The following is a 22659-nucleotide window of genomic DNA, read 5'->3' on the forward strand; positions in this document are numbered from 1 at the left end:
ACAAAATTGGACAACGCTCTCCCTAGCTAGGATATCGTATTTATTCTAAGACATTCAAACTTAGCTGCTTCACTATCAACTCAGATCCAGAAATGTGGAACTGGGAATGTTAAGTCTTTGGACATCATTTCACCACATCATTACATGCTGTTCTTCTATAAAAGCATATAAAGAAATATTTTCAAGAGTTTAGTTGGGCATCTGGGATCTGTTTCTTCGAAAGCAATGCCAAATGCTAAAGCATGTAACACAGAGCCAGAGTCAAAAAAGAAATAATAGTTACAGGTGAGGTGAAAAATTAACAGATGGTCTTACATTACAGAGTGGGACTCAAGAGAGCCTGGGTGCGACTCTGCCACATAATCATTTTATGAGTTGAAGCAAATAACTTAGGACTCAATTTTCAGAAGTGCTGATCATATGCATCTCAAATGGGGCTGCCAGTGCTCAGTGCTAGTGGAAATTTGGCTCCCTCAGTTCTTCACTGGCAAAATGGAGCCACTGGACAGCAAAAACATACAAATGATTTGCAAGATACTTAAATACTGTGACAAAGAATGACATTAGAACAAGTCAATAGATAAACGTGCAGAGAAAGCACAACATACTGGCAACCTCAACAACAGGCAGCAAAGTCAGTGCTCTAAGACTTCGGACAAGGCATCAGTTCTTGGCAGCTGGGATTTTTATATCAAGGCGATGATAATATAGGAAAATTAAATGCATCACCTTGCTTTACTGCAGACTAAAAGCGGAATTAATTACACCTAATGCAGTCATCTCAAAGTTAATGTTAAATAGTTATCAGGATACCTCTCCAGACAACAGAAGCAGACAGGCAAATTCACAGGGTGATTCATCCCATCTTCCTTAAAGGGAAGATGTTTTAGGATGGGATGACTCATCCTTTGGAAGTTACCCACAGACTGTAGAGGAAGCCTAGAGTAGCTTTGGTGCCCTAACTTTCAGATGGATAAAAAGCTAAAAGCTCTGAAACCCACAATAAAAATGGATATAGTSTCACTGCACTGCTTGGAATATGGTAATTCATTTCTTTCTCAACTCACACTGAAAATGAGCTGCAGGTGTTTCAGTGACAGCAGGTTCAAATAATTATCTACACATACAAAAATCTTAACTTTAAGTCCAGAAATCTCTAATACTGAGGATGCCAATTTGTAACTTATTCTTCAGTGAGAAATGTGACTTCTGATTTCTAGCTACTAAAAAACATCACAGGATATTTCTGCACTTTCCCCATATGACCTCACAATATATAGGGACACCATGAATCTCCTCCATGTTGTCTTCAAGTTTTTCTTTGTTAACTTCTCATGGTAAGAAAAGTGTGTAAACAAGGTTTCCTTCTGAGATAGCTATGGAAGAAATCTAAAYGGAATTGGGATGAGCACATCTCCGAGGATGCAAAACTAGAAGTTACGTGCTGTCCCTCAAAATTACTGACTACCCACAAAGGCAAATTTTGTCACTCCTGCTATTTTTCAGTTGTATAACTAGGATCTCTTGACCACAAGCCATTTATTTGTTTAAAATTTTCATTTTATGTATATCTTCGTTACTATGATTTTTTATTACCTGTACTTCCTTCATGTAGAGAAGGCAGAGCTTGCCTAATGCTTTCATTAAGATCTTTATCATCTGTAGGAATCTGAGATGCTGCTCTGGTGTCAGAGTCCAGTAACATTTGGTTCTCACAGAGACTAATGCCTGCAAAATCACCTGAAAGATCACAGTCTTCAAAGTCTGTAGTGAGGTGATGCAGAGGGGAATTTTGAGCTGATATTGAAAATGCACCTTCCAAAACCAAAGGGGAGCCTGGAGGGGACAAGGAAGACAGCGAGGACCTTGAAGACAGTGATGTCACAGATTTGGGAGGTTCAGTCAATTTTGGATGGTCTGAAGCTGAAGRAGAGTCACTGTAACCCAGTCTCCCATGGGAACTGACCACTTCATTTTCATGAATAGTAGTGATAGGCCCCGAAGGAATGTAACCACTTTTTTCTTGCAATATGAAGTCAAGTTTATACTGATAATCCAAATCTGTTATTTGATCGCCTTGGTTATAATAGAGATCCGTAGAGCTGAGCGAGTTTAGCGACCCTCTGCTTGATGTGTTCAGAGATCCCCGGCTGGATGCCAGAGATCCCAAACTGCTCCCTGAAGACACAGATAACGTACTAGCTGAGAGGCTGCGAAGAAAGCACAAATACACACACCAATGTTACTAAACTAAACCAGACTTGATCACCAGCACCAAACAGTATAAGGAGAGATAAGATTGACTAGAAGCTGCACTGTAATGCACTGTAACAATTTCTTAATACTGAATGTTATTTGGGGCATTATTTTTTTTAAGCAATCATATTGTTTTAGGTCAGGGTGCCCAACCCTCAGACCATCAGGACAATTTATCCAGCTTATGGMCGGTTCCCAAAGCTCCTTTTCTTCTGGAGGAGGCTGCAGGTTTGACAAATTGGTCTGGCAGCAACAGCAGCCGCCTTCTTTCAGCTGCAATGTTTTCTCAATGACTCCTCCACCCAGGGAAGGTGCTCCCTGGGAAGCAGCTAAAGGCAGCAGAAGACTGCCACATTTCAACCAATTTATGCAGCTGACCATCTGTCCAAGCACCTACGAAAAATGGCAGCTAGAAGCAGGTGACTTGTGGCAGAACTACTTCACATGTATAAAACACACACACACACACACACTCTACATGCACAGAAAATCCAATCACATAAGGATGGCAAAGGCCACGACATGTAGGCTTTTCCTGCTAGTAAGTGAAGATAAGCAGCCCTGCCAGGCTGCTCGTCAGAGAAATCAATGTCACTGCCTTGGCTCGGAATGACTCTGCTGGGAAAAACTGTCAAGAAAAATAATTTGAGACAGCCCTTTTTAAATACTTAAGAGGTGTTACTGAACAATAACAGAGATATTAACTTTAACAATTTTGCCACTGGGCTTGAAAACTGCTTCTGACTGGATAGAGAGTCCCACAGGCGCAAACAAGAGGACAAAATCCTTAAAAAAAAAAAAGTATTTAAGAAACTCTTTCTCCACTTAATTGTCAGTCAAGATGTATTTCACAGGATCTGGCTGTGGTATTTGAAATAGCTACGCCAGTCTAGATCCCAAGGATAAAATGGTATGGCTTATTGAGACAGCACCTTTATATAGCACTTAAAAACATTTTTCCTCTTAAAGCTCCATTTTGATTTCTAAGAGAATACTTAAATATTAAGGTAGCTTTATGAAGAGTGTATCCTACTAGGACATGTAAGGAGTTTGACCCAATTCAGCTGGATTTGCTAAATAAACGTAGTGGACAGATAGTTTTGTAGCCCAGGATGATGTCCATGAGTGGAAAAAACTCTTCCCTGGGATCAGTTACATGCATCATTAAACATCACAATTCCCATCAAAGCAATGGGTATGTCTCYGTAATGGAATATAGTCTCTGTAATGGAGTACRATTTTGTTATCACTATGAATTTCACTCTCAGAGTCAGATTTTAAACCAATGACTGTCAGGAAAAGAATTCTGCTGACAGTATTTTCTGTTTACAGAAAGCACAAGTCAATGGTTGAAGAATTAAACTAAAATCACACAAATATTTACATACATACAAGCATTGAGCCTCTCTAGTTAATTACACCAATTACACCAAATATCCCCTAGCTAACAGAAAAATCTAAGAATGAAGTTCAGACATCCAGGYCCACTAAGCTGTAGTTGAAAACAGGTTTTACATTATACGGTGCAGCCTCACCTCCTAAGTTGTGAATGCAAGTAAGTAGTTAACTTGGTAGTTTCTTCAAGTTTATGTACCAACTCTTTTCTTCGCTCTTCCAATTTCAATCTGGAAATAGAGGTGTATGTAAGTATAGTGAAGCATTACAAAATAGTCAGGAGACTAGGTATTTGTGGCAAAATACTTTACATATAAGATGGAAACAAAGTGAAGATCCTTCTTTTTTTCCATGTGTTTTTCCTGCTGAAATCCAAGAGACTGTGCTAGCTCTCAATCCTATCAGAAAATCCTATCAACTTCAGCAGTGACTTTAACTGCAGAATATAAGTGCCAGTGCCATAACAAACCTCACGGTCATAAAAAGTAAGATGTCGGTATAGTCACACGGTACGAAATGAAAAATGCACACAACAAAAGAGCAACAGATGAGCAGTGAGGAAATGGCTGTACCTTCAGGAAAGTAAGATCTGTTCTACTTCCATTTTAAAAAGCAATCTTGTACACTGGCTACTCACTACATATAGTTTCAGACAAATCAAAACAAGAACACTAATACCAATATTAGTTCTGGTAACATAAGAACTGGGGGCAGCACTGCAGGAAAGCTAAAATCAAAACACTCTCTGAGTTTGAGTCTTCATATGGAGACAAAGTATAATAAATTAAAGCRGGGGCCCAGTGAAAGGATCTGAGATGACAGGCAGTGTCTAAGAGTCCTTGACAAAGATTTGTATATCCCAAACAATTTTGTCAACACCCTAAAGCCACACAGCATTATAGTGCTCGTTTTCAAGGTTTACCTTTCTGCCAAAGCAGGATTATTCCCTTCTACACCATTATCCAGCCTAGCTCTACAAATACACATGGTGGAACTCTCCCATTCATTTTGGATGACTGCTACCAGTAAGCATTCAATAATCTTTACAGTGATTTTTCCTATTATAATTCCCTTYTATCACTCCAGTTGTAGCAGCAAATATATTGCTTTCCCTCCATGTATTTAACTAAAACCCTCCCACAGTTGTGGATTAGCACATTCCCCTTCTAACCCTTGCTCAGTCAAGTGATATATGTAACAAGTTCTCAAGCAACTAATCTGAGACACAAAAATTACTTTTTTTTTTCCTTAAATGTTTGAAATTCATGCTCAGAACTCTTTTCCTTTGGCCTTTGTCATCTCAAGAATGTATAAATTAAAATTCAAATATAGACAACATTAAAAATAAAAATATGTATTTTTTAAAATTGCTTTCTTATGCAAACTAAATGAAACACTCTAGGGAGTGCTCAGAATTCACTCTCTGAGTGCCAGATACCAGTAAAAAGACATTAAGCCCTCAATTCACCAAAGCATGGAAAGTACTTGCTTACACCCATGCTTATGCAGCAAGCAATATGGGTTATGCGAAGGTGAGTAAGTTACCCTGAGGTCAGCCAGGGTGTGAACTTCTACTCCACTGCCTCCACGCATCTGATCTTACACTGCAGTAATGTGTTCATCTGTCAACATCTGCTAAGATGGTTACAAGAATACAGAATATTTAATTCCTTGCTCAGAAAGACATAYACAAGCTTCTGAACTAAAAATTCTGTTTATCTATGCTATCAGATGTTTTTTCCTACCATTCTTTTTACAATTTTTCAATGCCTTCTGCCTTCTTTCAAAGCCTAATCTATCTTGCTTTTCTCAAGCAACAGTACTCTAACTTTTTTTTTATTATTAAGTTTTTTCAAATGAGCCATAACCTTATCATCAAGGAAGGGGCACAAAAATTGGAATATATGTTTCAGCACCAAGGCAAAAAGCAAGAGAAAATTAAGGSACTAAGAAATCTCTTCTCTGACTGGATTCCTCAACACAGATACGTGTATTTATTCTACTGAATTTGTACCGTCAAGCTAAAAAGAGTCTCCCCATCTTGGGGCAAGGAAAAGTTTTTCTCCATTATTTCGATTTAGTCCTTGGATAAAAGGAATTTTGCTGGACGCAATCTCATTTACCAGTAATTTTAAAAGTAGTATTAATTTCTGTATATAAACTTCAGAACTATTTTAGTCATGAGTCACAAATACAAGTTAGTTTGGTTAAAAATCACTCTTGGAAGATCCAAGACATGCAAGAAATAATTTACTATCCTATGACAAATTCTGACATTTAAATTTTTTTTCCATCCTACATCAGGCTAAATTCAAAAATCTTTAAACAAAAACAACTTTTCTTCTTTATAGCATAAGCAGGAAACTTTAATATACCAAGACCAGACAAACACCCAAACCACCTTCATGTTGACATGGGCCTCTGTCAATCTCTCCTATTTGCATTCCTCCTATCTAAATTAATCTATTTTTGCTGCACTGAATTGAATGTGAGTTATCTTCGTCCAGCTTTGATCATAAATTGTAGCCTTGCTGAGAATGGCTAACATCATCTTTAAAAAAATTAAATGCATCAGAAGTAAAAGTGCACTTACCTCACCTTCCTTCCATGCAAACTTGTCATGTGGATATATTTGCTTATGACAGTAGGGGCCAATTTTGTAGGCCACAGCAAAATAAGTAAGTATTAGTAAAACCATGCATCTGTTTAAATGCCAATGATTACCTAGAAGATTTTGCCAAGGACTAAATAATAAGGGAATCTCCCTAACATGAATGTAAAGAGGCAAGAAAGTAGCAACTAGCTTTCAACAGTTGTACAATTTGGATACAGCCGCTGGAAGGCTTCTTAAAGCAATCAGGCTGTACCCTTCCTCCACTCTTTGAAGTTCATATGTTATGATTTATAAACTCCTTTTGTAAATTGACTCTGAGTACATTACTAGTGGCAATTTCAGCAGCCTACTCCCAAATAACCCTAGGCTACACTGATAATGTTTTTGTTTCAAGTCAAACCGAGTCTTCCATTTATTCTTTTTTTGCCCCCTCATCAAGCTCTGATAAAATCCATAGCTTTCTACAGCATTGCTTCATTATCAGTATCTGTGGAAATACTGGAAATCTATGGTATCCGTGAAACTTCATTAAAGAAAATAGTAACGCAACAACAGTGCATCTCTTGGAAGATAAGATGTTGTGGCTGCTTCGTTGATAAGGGAGAGGAGAATCTTTCTCATCTACAAGAAATAAAATGTTGATGTTTGATCTGATAAAATTAACTGTATCCTTTTCTCAAGTTAACATTTCAGGAAAATTTTCATCATCTGAGTTCTTCTTTAAAAAAAACAAAAAAAAAATTTATTATGTTCATAGCAAGATTTTTTTTCCTTGTGTGTCTGCTAAAACAGATGCATATTTTTTCCTGTAAAAATACAGAAGAATGGCTGTGTTCTAGCAGAACTAAAACATTTTTGTATGCTCAATTTAATGAAGTTTAAAATATTAGAAAGTGTACAAATGTGTTAAAAAAAAAATCACACCTAATCACCGATCACACTTAATCATCTAATTTGAACACACATTTTGTCAACAGCAAAAACACCTCCTCACTGCTCAGCTACAATCTATGGCCCAACTTTTACTGTTACTAAATGAATTTGGTGAAACTGAAGCAAGAACAGGCCTTTACTAGCAAAGGAAAGTAGGAAAGTGTTATAATACCAATTGTATTACTTCTATAAAGCACACTACACTGATRCACACAACTATATTTTGTTTTTATTGCATATTTATACCTAACGTGAAGTTCTCAGAAATTATTTCCATCTGCAGTTGATAAAAAATCTATTTGTAACAAACTCCTCTGATTTTCTCAAGCACCATACTTGGTTATGCAGAGCTGTTTCAGTTACTAGTTAGGAAGCCGCAAGTTAGGAAGGTTTGCAGCAGTTATGCTTTTCCTCTGAAACATTTTGAAACATCTTTTTTCTTTTGGTTCCATTTTTGTAATAAAATGTAATCGCACAATGAAAGGTCTCAGATGTTGCAACAATCAAGATAATCCTTGTAACCTGAGTTCAAACAGTTTACAGCTATTATCGGAAACTAGTGAATGATGTATTGCCCTCCTGCAGGTATGCTGACACTCCTTAGCTATTTAACATCTGTCATAGGCATTTTCATGCTGGTAACAAATGCGAAGCAAGGGATATTGCAGAGCACATACCGGGTGTGCGCATTCCCTCACAGTACAGAAGAATTCTTTGTGTTACTGCCCAGCAAACTAATAACAAATTTAATTAAGATGTACATAAACTGGTAGTGAAGGAAAATAGCACATCAAGGCATAGCTCAGGGTCTGTAATGAGTACAAAGGTTAGACTGCAGAAAGAAACATTTAATATTAGCAAAATACAACCCCTTACCTTTCAGCAAGTGCTTGACTAGGGGTGCTTTTCACAGACAGCAGCTCTTCTTCAAGTCTCTTCCTTTCTGCTTCTAGCTGCTCTAGCTCATCTGGAGTACGTTTCCGTGGTGAAATAAACTGGAGTTCCTTTAGAAGCTCTTCTTTTTCATTGATTAACATCAGTTTTTCCTTTTCCACATCCAGTGCCCCAGGCCAGGCCTCACTATCTAGCTTAGACAGTTCGATCTTTAAGTTAGCCATGCTAAAATAAAACATACCAGACTTGTCTGAGCCCAGCATATCATAAAATTCCCAGGAAAGACAGAAATGATGCAGTATTTTGAAAGGTATCGGGATTCTTATCAGGATATAAGATTTTCTACTTAAGGCTACCTACTTTAATTTTGCTTCACAGGAATTGCATTCACAAGAATACACACTTGGCCAGAAAATTAAGCCATCTATCTAGAGCAACAGCCTGTGTAATCCCTTCTCTGTCCTGGATACCTCAGAAGATGGTATTTCTGAGAAGCACTTCATTCTCTTTCCCACAAAGAGATTTCAGCAAAACTCTGGAACTATGAACTTGGTGTCCTTGCTAAAACTCACCTGTTTCATATATGGAAGAATACTAAGGTGAACAGCAATATACGCTTGTTGTGAAACAACCGGAATACAATTTACCTTATGCATTAAAAATTAGTTTCCCTTCTTGTTCAGATGTTTAGTTTAACACACAACTTTAGTAAGTGCTTTAGTGGAAATTATCTGTCAGGGTAACATAGTAGTCACACTTTGTTTTACTCAGTGGTACGATCTACTTCTTCTAAGCTATTAGAGGCCGACTGCTCCTTAGAAACAGCACACAACCTTTGTGAAAGAACAAGCCCAACAGTAAGGCACTTGCTTCAGTGGCATGTTCGAATGAAAATCTTAAGAGGCAAAAGCATAGTTCTTCTATATGATTGAAAGAAAAGGTGATACAACAGTGGCTGCCWAAAGCAAAGGGTGATTATTAATTTAAGTGTTTGTGTGATTGCCATTCCCATTGCAGATGTTAGATCAAAAATTCAGAATACACATATACATACAATGGAAGTAGAAACTTCCCTACATTATTATTTACATTGTAATTCGTTCTTCCTTGAGAATGGTTATTTCCAATATTCAGCCACTGTAATCACTCTGTCTTTGGTCTCTGCAGTGCAGCTTAAAATTTGCAGGTTTTGGAACTAAGACTTATTGCCCACTGGAAACTATATAAAGCATAAAAACTCCCACAACAAGTGCSACATATCTAATGATACACCAGATGATAACACACAGGCACTTCCAACCTTGGCCACACCTGAATCAGCTGCACAGATAAAGATATGGAAGCTCTGTATCAAGTAAAAGTTCCTAGTCTTCTGTGCCTCTTTCTTGTAGGCTGGGAGAAAGGTAGAGAAAGGAAAAGTAGCAAAAACAAAGATGTTCCTAGACAATCTAGGGCAAGAGGAACTGATCTGTTACTTTTATTTATTTATGACTGCCATAATTAAATACACGTAAGTCAGCTCATTAGCAGATACAAGTCTGTGCGACTGCAATGTTACCAGAYACTACCTAAGGTAATGGCCCACGCCATATTGCATAAACACACAGGGATAATTTGGTATGTATAATCTTTCTATAGCCCTCACAAATTTCTGAGAAAATATTTTTCTTCCTTCCAGTCTGTTTTCTGTGGTTAACAAAGCTAATAACACATCATGCTTATTTAGCAACTTGATTATTAACTTTACAGTACATCAAGGCATTTATTTATAGTCAAGGCTAATAATAATGTTGAATCTAACTACCCCATTGCTTACATTAGAAGCTTAAGGGGAAAAAATCATTTACAGTGATAAGATTTGCTTCTTATCTCTACCTCCATGAAAAAATTGCAGTTTAAAAAAACTTGAAAAAAAAAACATTCACCCACAAAACCCTTGCAAGAACTACTCTGACTCAGGATATTTTCACAGAACAACAATGCAAAATAAATGGAAATACAATCAGCAGGGCTACCATAACCAAACGGTAGGATGAGGTACGTTGAAATGCTTCATTTCACTTTGCAGCTGTTATATCTATCATTTATATTCAACAGTCCTTCCAAGGAGCAGTACTCAGAGGAAAACCAACTGGATAATTTCAGATGGATAATGAGATGTTAAGACTTTCATCTCCAGGTCACTGGTTCTAGCTAACCTTGTTCTGTAAGTAGCTGCTACTGACAGCTGCTCGATGGCTTGTGGAATGGGATGGTAGTCTCTGAACAGTTCTTTTGCTCCCACTGCTATAGATGACACTCCRCTATCATAGCTGAAACCTTTTTTAGCTGCCTCATCAGAAAGGCAAAGGATTAAATAGACATGAAAACTGAACTGTTCTCGCTCTTTTGAGGTAGTCTTTGCTCAACAGGTCAAGACATATTAAATAGTTTCACCATACCAGAAAATCATTGTCAGCATGCTATCCCCCATCTCTCTAAGCAACACTTTCAACCTGGAGCCTGGAGCACACTTAATATGCTGCAGTTGACAAACATCAACTGCTTAACTTCCTTGCGTGCATCTGATTTCGCCAAAGTCAATACATTTTAACATTGCTTAAATATGACCAATTTGGGCCACACAACTTACGACTTTTCTCAAAATCCCTAGTGTACCCACAGATAATATTCCATCTCTTCAAGACACTGCATTTGTGTGGAAACTGGGATGTTTCCTTCATTATTCCAAGATATGAACACTATATTAAAGTAACTCTGAAGTCACTGATGAAACCAGTATGTTCCAACCCTTTAAAGATTTCATCAGTATTTTTCAAGGGACCTCACACTTTTATTTAAAGCTGAAAGGAATATTCGTTATTGGTCAGTTCTCAGACAAAAACTAATTAAGATAGCATTTGAAAGAAGATAATTTAACCTTGAAACACCACTAACAAGTTATAGAGAATACCTTTACATACCCAAGTATGTAAGTACATGAGCTATAGCAATTTTGACCCACTTGGACAGACTAATTTGTGAGAAGGTAAGATCTTGTGCTGCAGTACTCTCTACTCCAAACACTGCTTTTTACTGGGTAGGAGTGGTAAACTGACTTACTGCCAGTGTATTTGTTTTTCCCCTACAAATGACAGGGAAAACACAATGATGTTCTTTTGCTTCCTCTACTATAGGTATCAGGACATGATCAAAACAAAGTCTGTTCCTAAATCAATTGTCCCCGTGAAAAAGTGCCATCTATATGCATTTAAAACAACAGTTGACAATTAATATCATTTACATGATGACTTGGAGCCAAAATCACACTGAATAAACACAGTAGCTTTAGCACTCTTTGTTGACTGCATATATAAGATCATAAAGTTTTATGATCCATAATGAAGATATAAAGCATTACTTTACCACCAGCAAAAATGGTAGCTACTACTCTATAGGAACACAGCATACATTTGGAATTAGGCATAAAAATGTTGGTTGTGCATTCTCCTGCCTTTAGAAGTTAAAAACTAAGCAAGCCTTTATAAACTGCAATTTTCTTTTCCTGCTTTTCACCAGCTGAGCATGGTACAGTATTCCAGTTGAATAAATATTTAAGTTGCAGAGTAAATGGTATTTTAGGCAGTTTTGTGTGGGGAAAAGCAGTAGTTTTTACTTTGTCCTTAAAAAAAAAAAAAGTAGAAAAGGGAACTTCAGGTGTGCTGAAATAACTTTCAAGACTTCTATTTCCTTAGATTTCAAAATGCCTTTATAGCAAAAGTTACAAGGTTTCTAAGCAGCTGAAACACCTTCTAATTTTGTGAAAAGTATTAGAAAATAATACAATACAGCTAATACATTAATAACAAAGATATATCCTTTCTTTTTTAAATAGAGAAAATAAATCTTCTCTAAGAATTATGCAGTACTATTCCTCTGGAGCATCAGCAGGCATGTAATTCTAACACAGAATGGTCTGCTTTCTGATGCCCATTCTCTGGCTCAGTGGCAATTCACCAAAACAGCACTGCCTTCATGAGCAACCACTAGAGAACTTWTTTAAAAGGCATTCCGCATTCATCAGTGGCAGCAGTTTCTAATTTCTTCTCTCAYATCAGGTTAAAAATCACACACACACACAAAAAAAACCYCACAGTGATAACAAGTATTTAAATTATCCATGGCCCCACATAAAAAGAAATAATTAACCCTACCAAATCTGCACTGGAACTCTGAAGCAACTCTAAAATTGAAGAACCGTCAGTGGCACAAATTGAGATGATGATCCTAAATTAGGATTTAAATGTGCATAAATGGCTTGGCAGCTCCTTTCAGTGGAGAGCCAGTTTACTCCATTCCCTTAATCCGGAAACTGCCATCAGCTTGTCACTGTCTGCATTTTATTTCTTAACATACGACATTTAGCATTAAGTGTAAAATCTATTATCCAAAAAGTACCGACAACTGCAGAAAAATTTCTTGCATGCTGAAGAAACATTTTGCAGCATTACCTACAGTTCATCCTGAGAGCTGGTCCACTAGATGTCACTGTGAGCACAATGTTAGTGCTGCAGAGACCTGAAACCTCCCAACTTAGACTGTAATTGAACAAAGCAACTAACCCTATTACCTTCTTTTTGCCTCTTCATATTGAAGACTTAGTCTGACCTTTTCAGCTAAATTTGATCTACTTCTTGCTCCAACCTGTTGAGGAAAAAAACATCAGCCTTATTACTGTGTAAAACTGTTAAGTCAAATCAACAATACAAAGCAAATGCACAGGCTAGAAAAAAATACTATTTAAAAAACAAAAACTCATCCAGGTGCAACTATACACTTGCTAACTCTGAAAAAATCAAGGTAGGAAGCTAGCTGGATGCGCAAAACACAGTGATGTTTTCTTCTGATACAGTTTATCTATTTTTAACTACCATACCACCAATTGTCCATATTCTATCAGAGTAAAGCAAGTTCATTTTCAAAGAAGTCTTGCACTGATTTCAGTCAAAATTTTGATCTCCTTTGAATTCCATGAACTCAGAATTTAGGATTAAATCAGTAGCAATTTTACTGAAGTTTTGCTTTGAAATGCAAAAACACATAAAAGCTTATCTCTTTGTTTGGAAAACCTATTAAAACCTCTTCCATATAAATGTAGCTCATGAACTTCAAGGAGAGTGCCCCAAATAAGCACAACTTTCTGTTGCTGCAAATATACTGTAATATATAGATCAGTGAAACAGAGAAGTTTTAATGGACCACTGATCAGGTTGTTCCATTAACTGTTTGTAGCTGCTTGAAATGAAATCAAACAGTTAAAATTTGAGATTTTTTTTGCTGAAAGTTAAAAACATCTTCATTTCAGATTAAGTTTGTAAGATAAAACTGATCTTTATTACAGTGCAATTGTTTGATTAGATTAGAATGCTTCATGCCAAATGTAAAAACAGCCTCTGAATTTTGATTTAAAATTTATGGAAAAAATCAGATAATTGATACTACGTAATTTTCAACTACATGTGTGTGTATATGGACACACACACACACACCTATCTGCAATAATAAATAAGCATTTAATTCAAATCCCATTGTGATTCAATTTCTCTTTGCACTTGACAAAATGAAAAAAGCTCACCTCACCAGAAACGTCAGTCTGAGACCCTGCATCCAGAGTTTGTCTAGAAAAAGACAGCTGAGAGCTTACAGAGCTTGAACACAAGTCTGGGTCAGATCTCCCAATGGTCTGGTCAAGATTGAATTTCTCTCTCAGCTTGGCAAGACTCTGTCCAGAAAACAGAGAATGTGGTGGTGTTAYATCTGCTTTGCATGTTACAGTGCTTATAGCCACTAGCAGCAACACCTGCCAAACAGTTTCTCTCAAAAAAAAATTTATATAAAAGACTCCAACATAAAAATTCTATTTTCAGTTTACATTAAGCAAACTATCCTTTCAATCGAACAGCTGGTARGTGACACTAAGGACCATCAACACCTGTGATGATATAAAAAGCTAACATACGCATTGTACCTTATCTACAAGTTTAAATATTTGTGCTCTCAAACTGACTGCCACTGAATGGCTTTTTCAGTTAGTAAAGTCACAGGCTTTCCCCATCTAAAAATTGCTTTTAATACTGATTTAGCCCTTGGAAAGTTTTGAGATTCCCCTAAATAGAAGTATAAAATGAGAAGTATTTACCATAAATAAAGTTTCTTATGATAAAACAAATCCACACAAAACTTGCATCAACCCCACAAAATACCTTCATCAGATCTTGTTTTTCTCTCTCCCCTGAACTTATGGCCTTTCTGATAGACTTCAGTTCACTCAGAATGGCCTTGGCCTCACAGAGTTCATATCCACTCTGACCTCCAGACATTTTTTGGTCAATTCTGTGGAGAGAAGAAAAAAATTGTAATACTAGACACCGAAAACACAATTAACACCTCTGCTGTTTTGTTTCAGGCAGAAGCACAGTTAGAGAACGGAGGGAAGGAGAGAAGAGACACTGCTTACTTCAACGGTCATGCAAAAAGGAAAATAGACAGTGAGGTCTCCATTTACTGCATTTACCACATAATCCTTGGCAAAAATGTCAAGCTGTCAGTCACAAACAGTGTCCAGTGGATGGGCTTTCCTGGCGTCAGGAAATTGTGGAGAAAAAAAACCCTGCGGGCATTAGGATCAGCTTGGTTGAACGCTGGGACCTTCCTAAAGACAGAGACTCCACCAGCAATTTTAGTTGACCCAGTCATAAAGACACTAGGGGCAGAGAGCCTACCAACACTACCAGGAACAGAGCAGCTCTGCTGACAAAACTACCAAAATTCCCATCCATATCTTAATTCTCTGCAATATAGAAGCAGTTTTGGGGTACAGTTTTCACACTATTAACTGTTAATGAACCTGACAGAAGTAGAATTTATTATTAATACTATCCACCCAGATACCTGTCAAATGCCACACTGTGTAAGCTTTTTGATACTAATCCGCCACACAGAGAAGAAATGTAACCTCTTGTTTACCCTAATCCTAAGCATTAACAATCCTGAACAGTTGTTCTGCTTACATAGGCAGCAGGCTAACCCACAGAATCTGTGGACAATTAATACTGTATTTCCATATATTGGAAAATTTACTGAATTCCTAGAACATCAAGGATTGGGGRAAAAAAAAGTTAGAGGGGAAAAAAGATATTTAATTGTTGCCTTTATATATTTTCTTCAACAAATACAGTTGTAAACATGTTTCTCCCACCTCTAATTTAACTGARTATTTCATAGCATCAGAAGATGATGGCAGCTGTGTTCCACAGAATTAAAAACAACAGGCATCTTCACAGAAGTCCAGCATCTAGTACAGAATATATTCTTCTCTAAATGCAATTGGTTTTCTGCTTTTATCATCCATCATCTTCACTAGAAGACATTAACCTTGTAAGTGAGCAATGAACAAACATTCTACTGATCAGAAGTGATCTTAAGCATYCCCTACAAGAGCAAACTTAAGACAAAACTCTTGTAACTGGGTACTCCATTTTTCTCCCAATTTTGTATACAAGATAGCAGTGTTCTAAAAGCCTTTAAAAGGGGTGAGCATGTCTTTTTCCCTTTCTCCACATTTCAGTTTTTGTGCAAAAGTGACCTGCATTTGCACAACAAAAATTAGCTACATGACTTAGCACTCAGATTCCTATTCAAGTTTATTATTATTTTTTTTTTAACTTGAAAGTTCCACAAACTCTTTCATAGATAGGCAATTATTTATTGCCCAACAACACTCAATTTTTGGTAAGTTACCAAGTTTTTAAGGTTGAATAGAGGATGTGCCAATAGTTGGGGTCATGAATGAACAGTTGGGTAATACACCACACACTGCCTAGTAATATGATGTGCCACATTCAAATTGCAAATGGTTTATTCTGAATGTAATTAAGATGAACACAAAGGATATCTGACATATGAGATATTCCATCTTCCTGTTTTAAATTAATGGGATTAGTACTGTTCAGAAGTGGCTGACTGAATTTTTACAACAAATGTCTATTGTGTTCCTGTGGAATGCTGTTGACAGTTTCTGAAACATGCTTTGGATTCCTATCAAAATGGCTTGTGAGCAAGCTGCTTTAAAACAATACTTCATTGTTGAATTAATATAATAAAACCAGCCTGGTTGGCTAACCTTTAATCCTGGTATAGCAGCMTGAGTTTTTACTACTTTAAGCTTTAGAATCAATATATCTTTTTTCCTCTTTTATAAACTTTGCTTTGAATGGAGTCTGTTTATTGCTAAATAAAACCAAGCAATTATTATTTTCTCCCATTTTTCACATCTTTCACTAGTCTTTACATATTTAAATAACAAACAAATCCTGCATTTCTGTTCTAGTCAAAATGAAGCTGGATAAGGACTTAACTGACATCATCCTGAAGTGCCGAGGGCTTTCAGTTCCCAAGTGACTTCAAACTCTGCATCCCAGAGAAATAATTTGATTGTTCTCAATATGTCTAGCTATGGTAGAACTCATGGAGCAATATTTACGTTCACTATCTTTTTTAGCCATTTCGCAGACCAGATTTTTTTTCCTCATTTCAGAAGAATCATACTGTGCAGAATTGGCATATTAAAATACACAGGAAATAGCCTAARCACATCCTGGTTAGATCTGGGAACTAAGCCCCAATCTTTCAGCTCCAAACACAGACTTTGTCATCCTCAGCAAATCATCTCTCTGTATTTTGGCACTCTGCCTGCAAGACAGAATATACTTTTCTTCTCCCACCTTTTGTCTGTCTTCTCTGTAGAGTGCAAACTCTCCAGGAGAATTATTATTACTTACGTGACAGTATGCTACCATACAGACGAGATCCTGAGAGAAGGGTAAATGCATCTAGACAATATTATACTATAATGCTGCAACATTGCTTCTGCTACTAAAACTAGCGTACTAAGTGTACACAGCTCAGCACTACCTAAATGTACCCTGAATGTGTGGATACAATACAATCCAGAAAAAAGTTATCATTATTAATCTCTTCATTGGTAAAGAAAAATATGCATGTTAGAAAGGTTTCCACTGTAGTGAATAACCACCACATGGTTATCTGGTGAAAGTTCTGAGCACTGTTTAACATTTTAGGGTCCAAGTCCTAAACTCCTTCAAAAGTCAGGAACAGTAAGCAATGCTCAGACTGAGGTGGGGGGGAGGGGGAGTCTATAATAATCCAGCTGGCTGAGTACTCAGAATGCTCACTGGCTTCAGCATCAGACCTTTGGTGCCCAGGCATCCCAGTAACGGGAACAAAGAAAGTCAGGTCTCCTTTAATCCTCACACTGTGACTCATTTCAAACTCTGCGCAGTTGTGCACCCTGTACACCTCTGAGAACAGCACCCTCCTCTTTCTTTTTTGAGCCCAGAGGTAGGGAGGAAGGAGGAAAAAGACTTTTTTTTAGTATGCAAAGCAGTCAATTTCTTCCTAGGGAACCTTAAATACTGACCCTCCTCCTGCCTCTGCAACATATGTGAGTTCAGAAAAGAAAAAAAAAAAAAAAAAGAGGGAACAGATTTATCTCATGTTTTTGCCTGCACAATATGTTTACCTTTTCTACAGATTTCCTATTTTCTAATGGCAAAAAAAAAAAAGAGTTACTAGATCCTCCATTTTTTCCCAATAATTATCTCACGAGATGTATTCAATTCTATGACAAAATAGAAATCGAAAGACTGAATTAAGTCAATTTCTTTCTATTTTCTTATACTCACTGTTGCAGTGTTTCAAAGCCCTGTTCTTTGTACAGCAGCTCTTGCTTCATCTGAGAGAGTTCCCTCTTCAGCTTCTTAACCTTGTGTGTTAAATCAAAGCAAGACTTAGAAATTCCTCTTGTTAAGTGGCATAACACATGGCTTTGAACAATTAATGTATTCTCTATATCAGATGAGGAAAAAAGATTGTAAATTGCTCTACTGACACATATTAAAAACAAATGGATCTGTTCTCTTCCTGATGTCTATGGGCAACATGCTTTAGTATTAAAGGGACACACGCAGATTAAATCACATTCCTTATTTGTATCGATACCACACTGTGTTATTAAACCTGAGAGAACTTTAACAAGTAATTTACTTCTCACTTGTTAAGCATGCATTCCAACTGTCCTACAGGGACATTCCTGTTTCTTTTAAGCTTATAATATTTTCCTTTTTTTCATTCTAAGAAGCTCTCAGCTCTTTACACTGTATGCACTCCTTTTTTTTTTTTTTTTCCCTAAGAATTGTCCTTTCTTATAAAACCTTATAGACACTGGACCCCTAAGCATATAATGCATATTAATTTAAAAAAGACAATCACAAAACACATTTGGTTTTCAAATATATGCATTATATTTACCTATTTAATAGAAATATCTTTAGTCTACTCCCTACTTCCCTAAATTTGCAGGATCTTTTTTTTTGTCTTAAAATTCCTATTTCAAATGCTAACAGATATGACTGCACTACACAATTTTTTTTTTTTGTCTTAAAATTCCTATTTCAAATGCTAACAGATATGACTGCACTACACAAAATATTTATGATTTTTTTTTAATTTTTTTCATTTAATTTTATATCACATTTCCCAAATGTATTAAAACAAAGTTTCTGGACCACCTCTGAAACAGTGCTTTTTTTTAACACAAATTAAATTTTATCCTCAGTTGACACATGGCAACAGAAATGCCTATGTGAAATATGGAGTCCCAAATTTTGGTATTTATACACCTGCATCTGCTTCATTTGYGCTCAACATACTAGCTGGATCTCGTTAGGCTTTTTAACATTCCAATCAGTAATATTAAATAGAGGAAAAGTTAAAAATCCCCTACTCTCACCTTCCAATGTAAAATTCCTGCTCTAACATTCTGCTTGCTTACATATTTGTCTTAAGATATTTACTCTTATGAAAAAATGGAACCGTCATAGTCTTCATAAAGATACAAAATGTTTTGTATGTGTAAAAAACCCTACTAATCTGGGTTTCAATGTATAGGTATAGGAATGATGCTTAGGCATTTTTGTTTGCAGCTTTTGGCTAATGAATTTTCTGTGACAGAAATAAAATGCTTTCAATCTCCATTTTCTCCGAAGCAAAATTCATTACCCAAATTAGGGGTTAGTTTCAGGCTATTGAAAACTATCATCACTAGCTGCTTAACTTTTACTTTGACCATACTGGAAATTTATCATAATAAATGAGCAACTTCTAACTACATATTCAAGCTCTCTTTAACTACATCTTAGCTGACTACCATGACACTTCCCTGCACTTAAGCAGGACAGAGAACTAAATGAGAATTTAAACCCCTCAAAATAACCTCTCACAAGTGTTCCAGTCAACTGATGCAGTATCACCTCTGGGTTCCACACAATGTTTAAAATATAAATGAAGTCCCAACTTTTTCTTGAAACACAGAAAGGCTAAACTTTTAAAAACAGAAATGTGAGCTAACAATAATTGCATATGGCATACTTGATTTCAACTTACAGGACTGGATCTCTCAAAAACCCTTATGTTTTCCTCAAAATCATTTTCTGAGTGTCCTCTGCTGTAATTCATCATTTCATTATCAAGAAATGAGAGTCAGGTACGTTATCCTACAAGSATGTGACTGACACGATAACAAAGATTGTGTTTACTGCACCATATCTATATCAAACTACTCTTGTGCTCCTTGTCTTCTCCTTCAAGACTTTTATAAAACTCCCTCTTTTTCACATCTTTGCACTTGTTTCATCCTTTACCCCTCTACTACTGCTTCTGTTTCCTAAGTCTTCTGCCTGACAGGCCTCTTCTAGCTGCATCTTGAAGCCTTCTTCCATGTCTAAGCTTTGAATTCCCTCCTTGTTCAGCATCAACCTTTCTCTCTGCACTGAAATCCTATCTTTGACCAGGCTTCTGTGCTAATTCCTTGTACCCCCAGCACTCAAGTACTAATGAAATAAAAAAAGAAACTCACTATTATACTAAGAYTCAACCCCTACTTATTGTATATACATAATACATGTTATGATCACATATGCTTTGTATTGTTTGKATTATCTTACTGATGATTAATTCAGACCCCAAATAACCTCTCTCAATCTTTACTGCAGGACCAGATCTTTAAATTATGATCTTCTTGAAAAAGATCTTTTTCCCCCTCGCTTATTTTATGACAGAAATATGACAATCTTTACATATGTACTGCATGATATACTGTGCAATAGGCAATTCACATATCCAAAAAGTTCCATATGCATATATTAGACACGGGTAACAAGGAAAAAGCCAAAGGCCATTTAAGAACTTCCTCGAATGCTGGTTTTCTCCCCTCCAGCCACCATTAACCTGATACTGCCATTAAGCCTCAGCCAGTGTGAGAGAGAAACAGGTTTAGTACATTTGACCTAATAGTTCACTAAACAATGTGCAAATTCTAACTAGTTGGCTAGCAGCTTGCTAATGACTAACTTTGTTTCCCATCAAGTCCATGCATGCATACACTGTAGAATGCCAATGGCTGCACATGTGCAAAGCATCCTCAAACATCCAAATAAGGGCAAACTACGATAATACAGTCATACCTCTCTTGCCATCCTCCTTGAAAACCACTTTCCAGCCCTAGCATCACAGGGCTCCACTTTTTGTTATCTCAATGATTTTCATATCCAGTGGGTTTAGATGACACCACAATTTATGCTGATACAGATATTCTTGGACAGCACCTTCCTAAACTCTGCAGACAAGATTCAGGTCACCTATTTTAGGCACATTCATAACTTGGACTTTGCAATGCCAATAAATCAGGTGTTAAGAACCAGCATGGTGAGTAGGTTCCTTGACTCGAACAAGCAACACAGAGAAGACGACATCTCCAAAAAATAAATTACTGTGATTAACACATTGACTCTCTCCTCAGTGAATGGACAATCTGCAGATCTGAGCCAAGAGTGATTCAGTGTTTCTGCATGCTGAGTTGGGAGCTGACCAGAGGAAAGTAATGAGAAAAATTGAGCATAGAGCCACGCTTGATTTTTTCCCGCTGACCCTGAAGTGACTCKAGCTATATTTTGTTGTGTTTTGTTCTTCAACACTATTAATTTCCTAAATATACCAGTGATCCACTTGCCAAAGGGAACATCTGTTCCTGCTCTACTCATTTTAGATTGAAGCACTCTGTTTCTCATTCTTTTCCCATTCTTGCTCCTGCCAGGCTGGCTTCCTTATCGCCTTAGACTCTCTCCCTCCTAAACTAAAGATTTTCCTCCCGCCTCCTCACTGCTGAAAAGAGTTTTTCTCACCAGCCACCTTTCCTCATACTTAAAAAATAATGTACTCCAAGCTGAGACTGGCAAGGGTGGACAGGGCAAACAAGCAGTCATGAGAGGCAACATCTGGATACTAGCTTTACAGTGCATTMCATCACTAATTTAAGCTGTTTTTTAAATTTTTAATGACACAAATCATTAATTGTTTATATCCCTAATCATAACGCTTATTGTACGTGGAGTGTTACTCTGAGGCTTCTGCGAGTGCCGGTCTGYGCATAATCCAGGAGGGGGCAATGAAGGAGCTAAATAACTGCCATCTCTTGTGCTGCCTCTACTCATGCAAAAATCTTTATCCCAGCCCTCATTCAAGCAGTAAGCCGTGAGATGCTGCCATTTTAACCTGCATGGTCTGATCTAATTTTTCTTCATTAGTAACTATAGAGAGCCCAGGCTATCCACAGAGCATTGTATGCCATAGCTTAAATAAACAAACTCCCTGTATAGATTTTAAATGTCTYTCACATCATTTCCTTCTTATTTAGAATTAACTCACTGGAGACTAAAACTGTGAATCAAAATTCTTTTACATATTAAGAGATAACCAAACACAATGCCTGTAATATGAAGTCTGTGTGAGTAACCTTGTTGAACACAGCTGATCAAATAATGGATTTATTCATACACTGGCAATTTTAAAAAAGGTAGTAACTTCTTGAGCTGAACTGTTCCATTCTGATAAGACAGAGAAATCTCACATCACTATCAAGTAGTCTGTTTTTAAACCAACACAGATTTATGAAGCAGTTCTTATAGCTAGTAGTGCCTTTCTCATAGAAAATTGTATAAAATAGTCATCTAGCCGCAGCTCATCTTGGCCTACAACTTTTCTGTTTTCATCTAATTATTTTTACTCTTCCTTTAGAAAATAAAGGCAAAAAAGTAAGAATAGTTTTCAGATTTACTTAAACCCACATCTAGTTAGAATATGTTTGAATTTCATCCAAATGTGCTACCTAAAAGTAACAGAGACAGTTTTAAAAATTCATTAAAAATCCTTGAATAGTACTTAATGAGAATATTGGGACATTTCAGTATCAGTAAAAAAGATATCCCTGCTAGTTCAAGCTTTGCACTCTATAGTCATAAACTTTGCACGAAGAATTCAAACGAATCTAAATTAAGCACTCACCCTTAATCTGGTAGTGGAGATTTCAGCCTTCAGAATGTCAGGGTCATACTTTGTACTTGATGAGGAGCCTGAGAATACTAAAAAGGAAAACAAACAAACAAACAAACAAA

The 22659-nt window shown here is 36.8% G+C and overlaps 1 protein-coding gene across 1 annotated transcript in view; it reads right to left on the reverse strand.

Annotated features, from left to right (window-relative positions):
- WWC2 (WW and C2 domain containing 2) overlaps positions 1–22659 on the reverse strand; it is a 110480-nt gene that overhangs the window by 27326 nt on the left and 60495 nt on the right. Inside the window, exons 4-11 of the mRNA XM_085311314.1 lie at positions 22550–22626; positions 17836–17915; positions 14335–14464; positions 13707–13853; positions 12702–12775; positions 8075–8317; positions 3792–3881; positions 1597–2210 (exon numbers count right to left, since the gene is read on the reverse strand). Coding sequence (XP_085167440.1) covers positions 1597–2210; positions 3792–3881; positions 8075–8317; positions 12702–12775; positions 13707–13853; positions 14335–14464; positions 17836–17915; positions 22550–22626 — 1455 coding nt within the window. The remainder of the gene's footprint in view (positions 1–1596; positions 2211–3791; positions 3882–8074; positions 8318–12701; positions 12776–13706; positions 13854–14334; positions 14465–17835; positions 17916–22549; positions 22627–22659) is intronic.

Source organism: Rhea americana, unplaced genomic scaffold, assembly GCF_003343005.1.
Source record: "Rhea americana isolate MKP2758 unplaced genomic scaffold, rheAme1 scaffold_34, whole genome shotgun sequence".
Lineage (NCBI taxonomy): Eukaryota > Metazoa > Chordata > Aves > Rheiformes > Rheidae > Rhea > Rhea americana.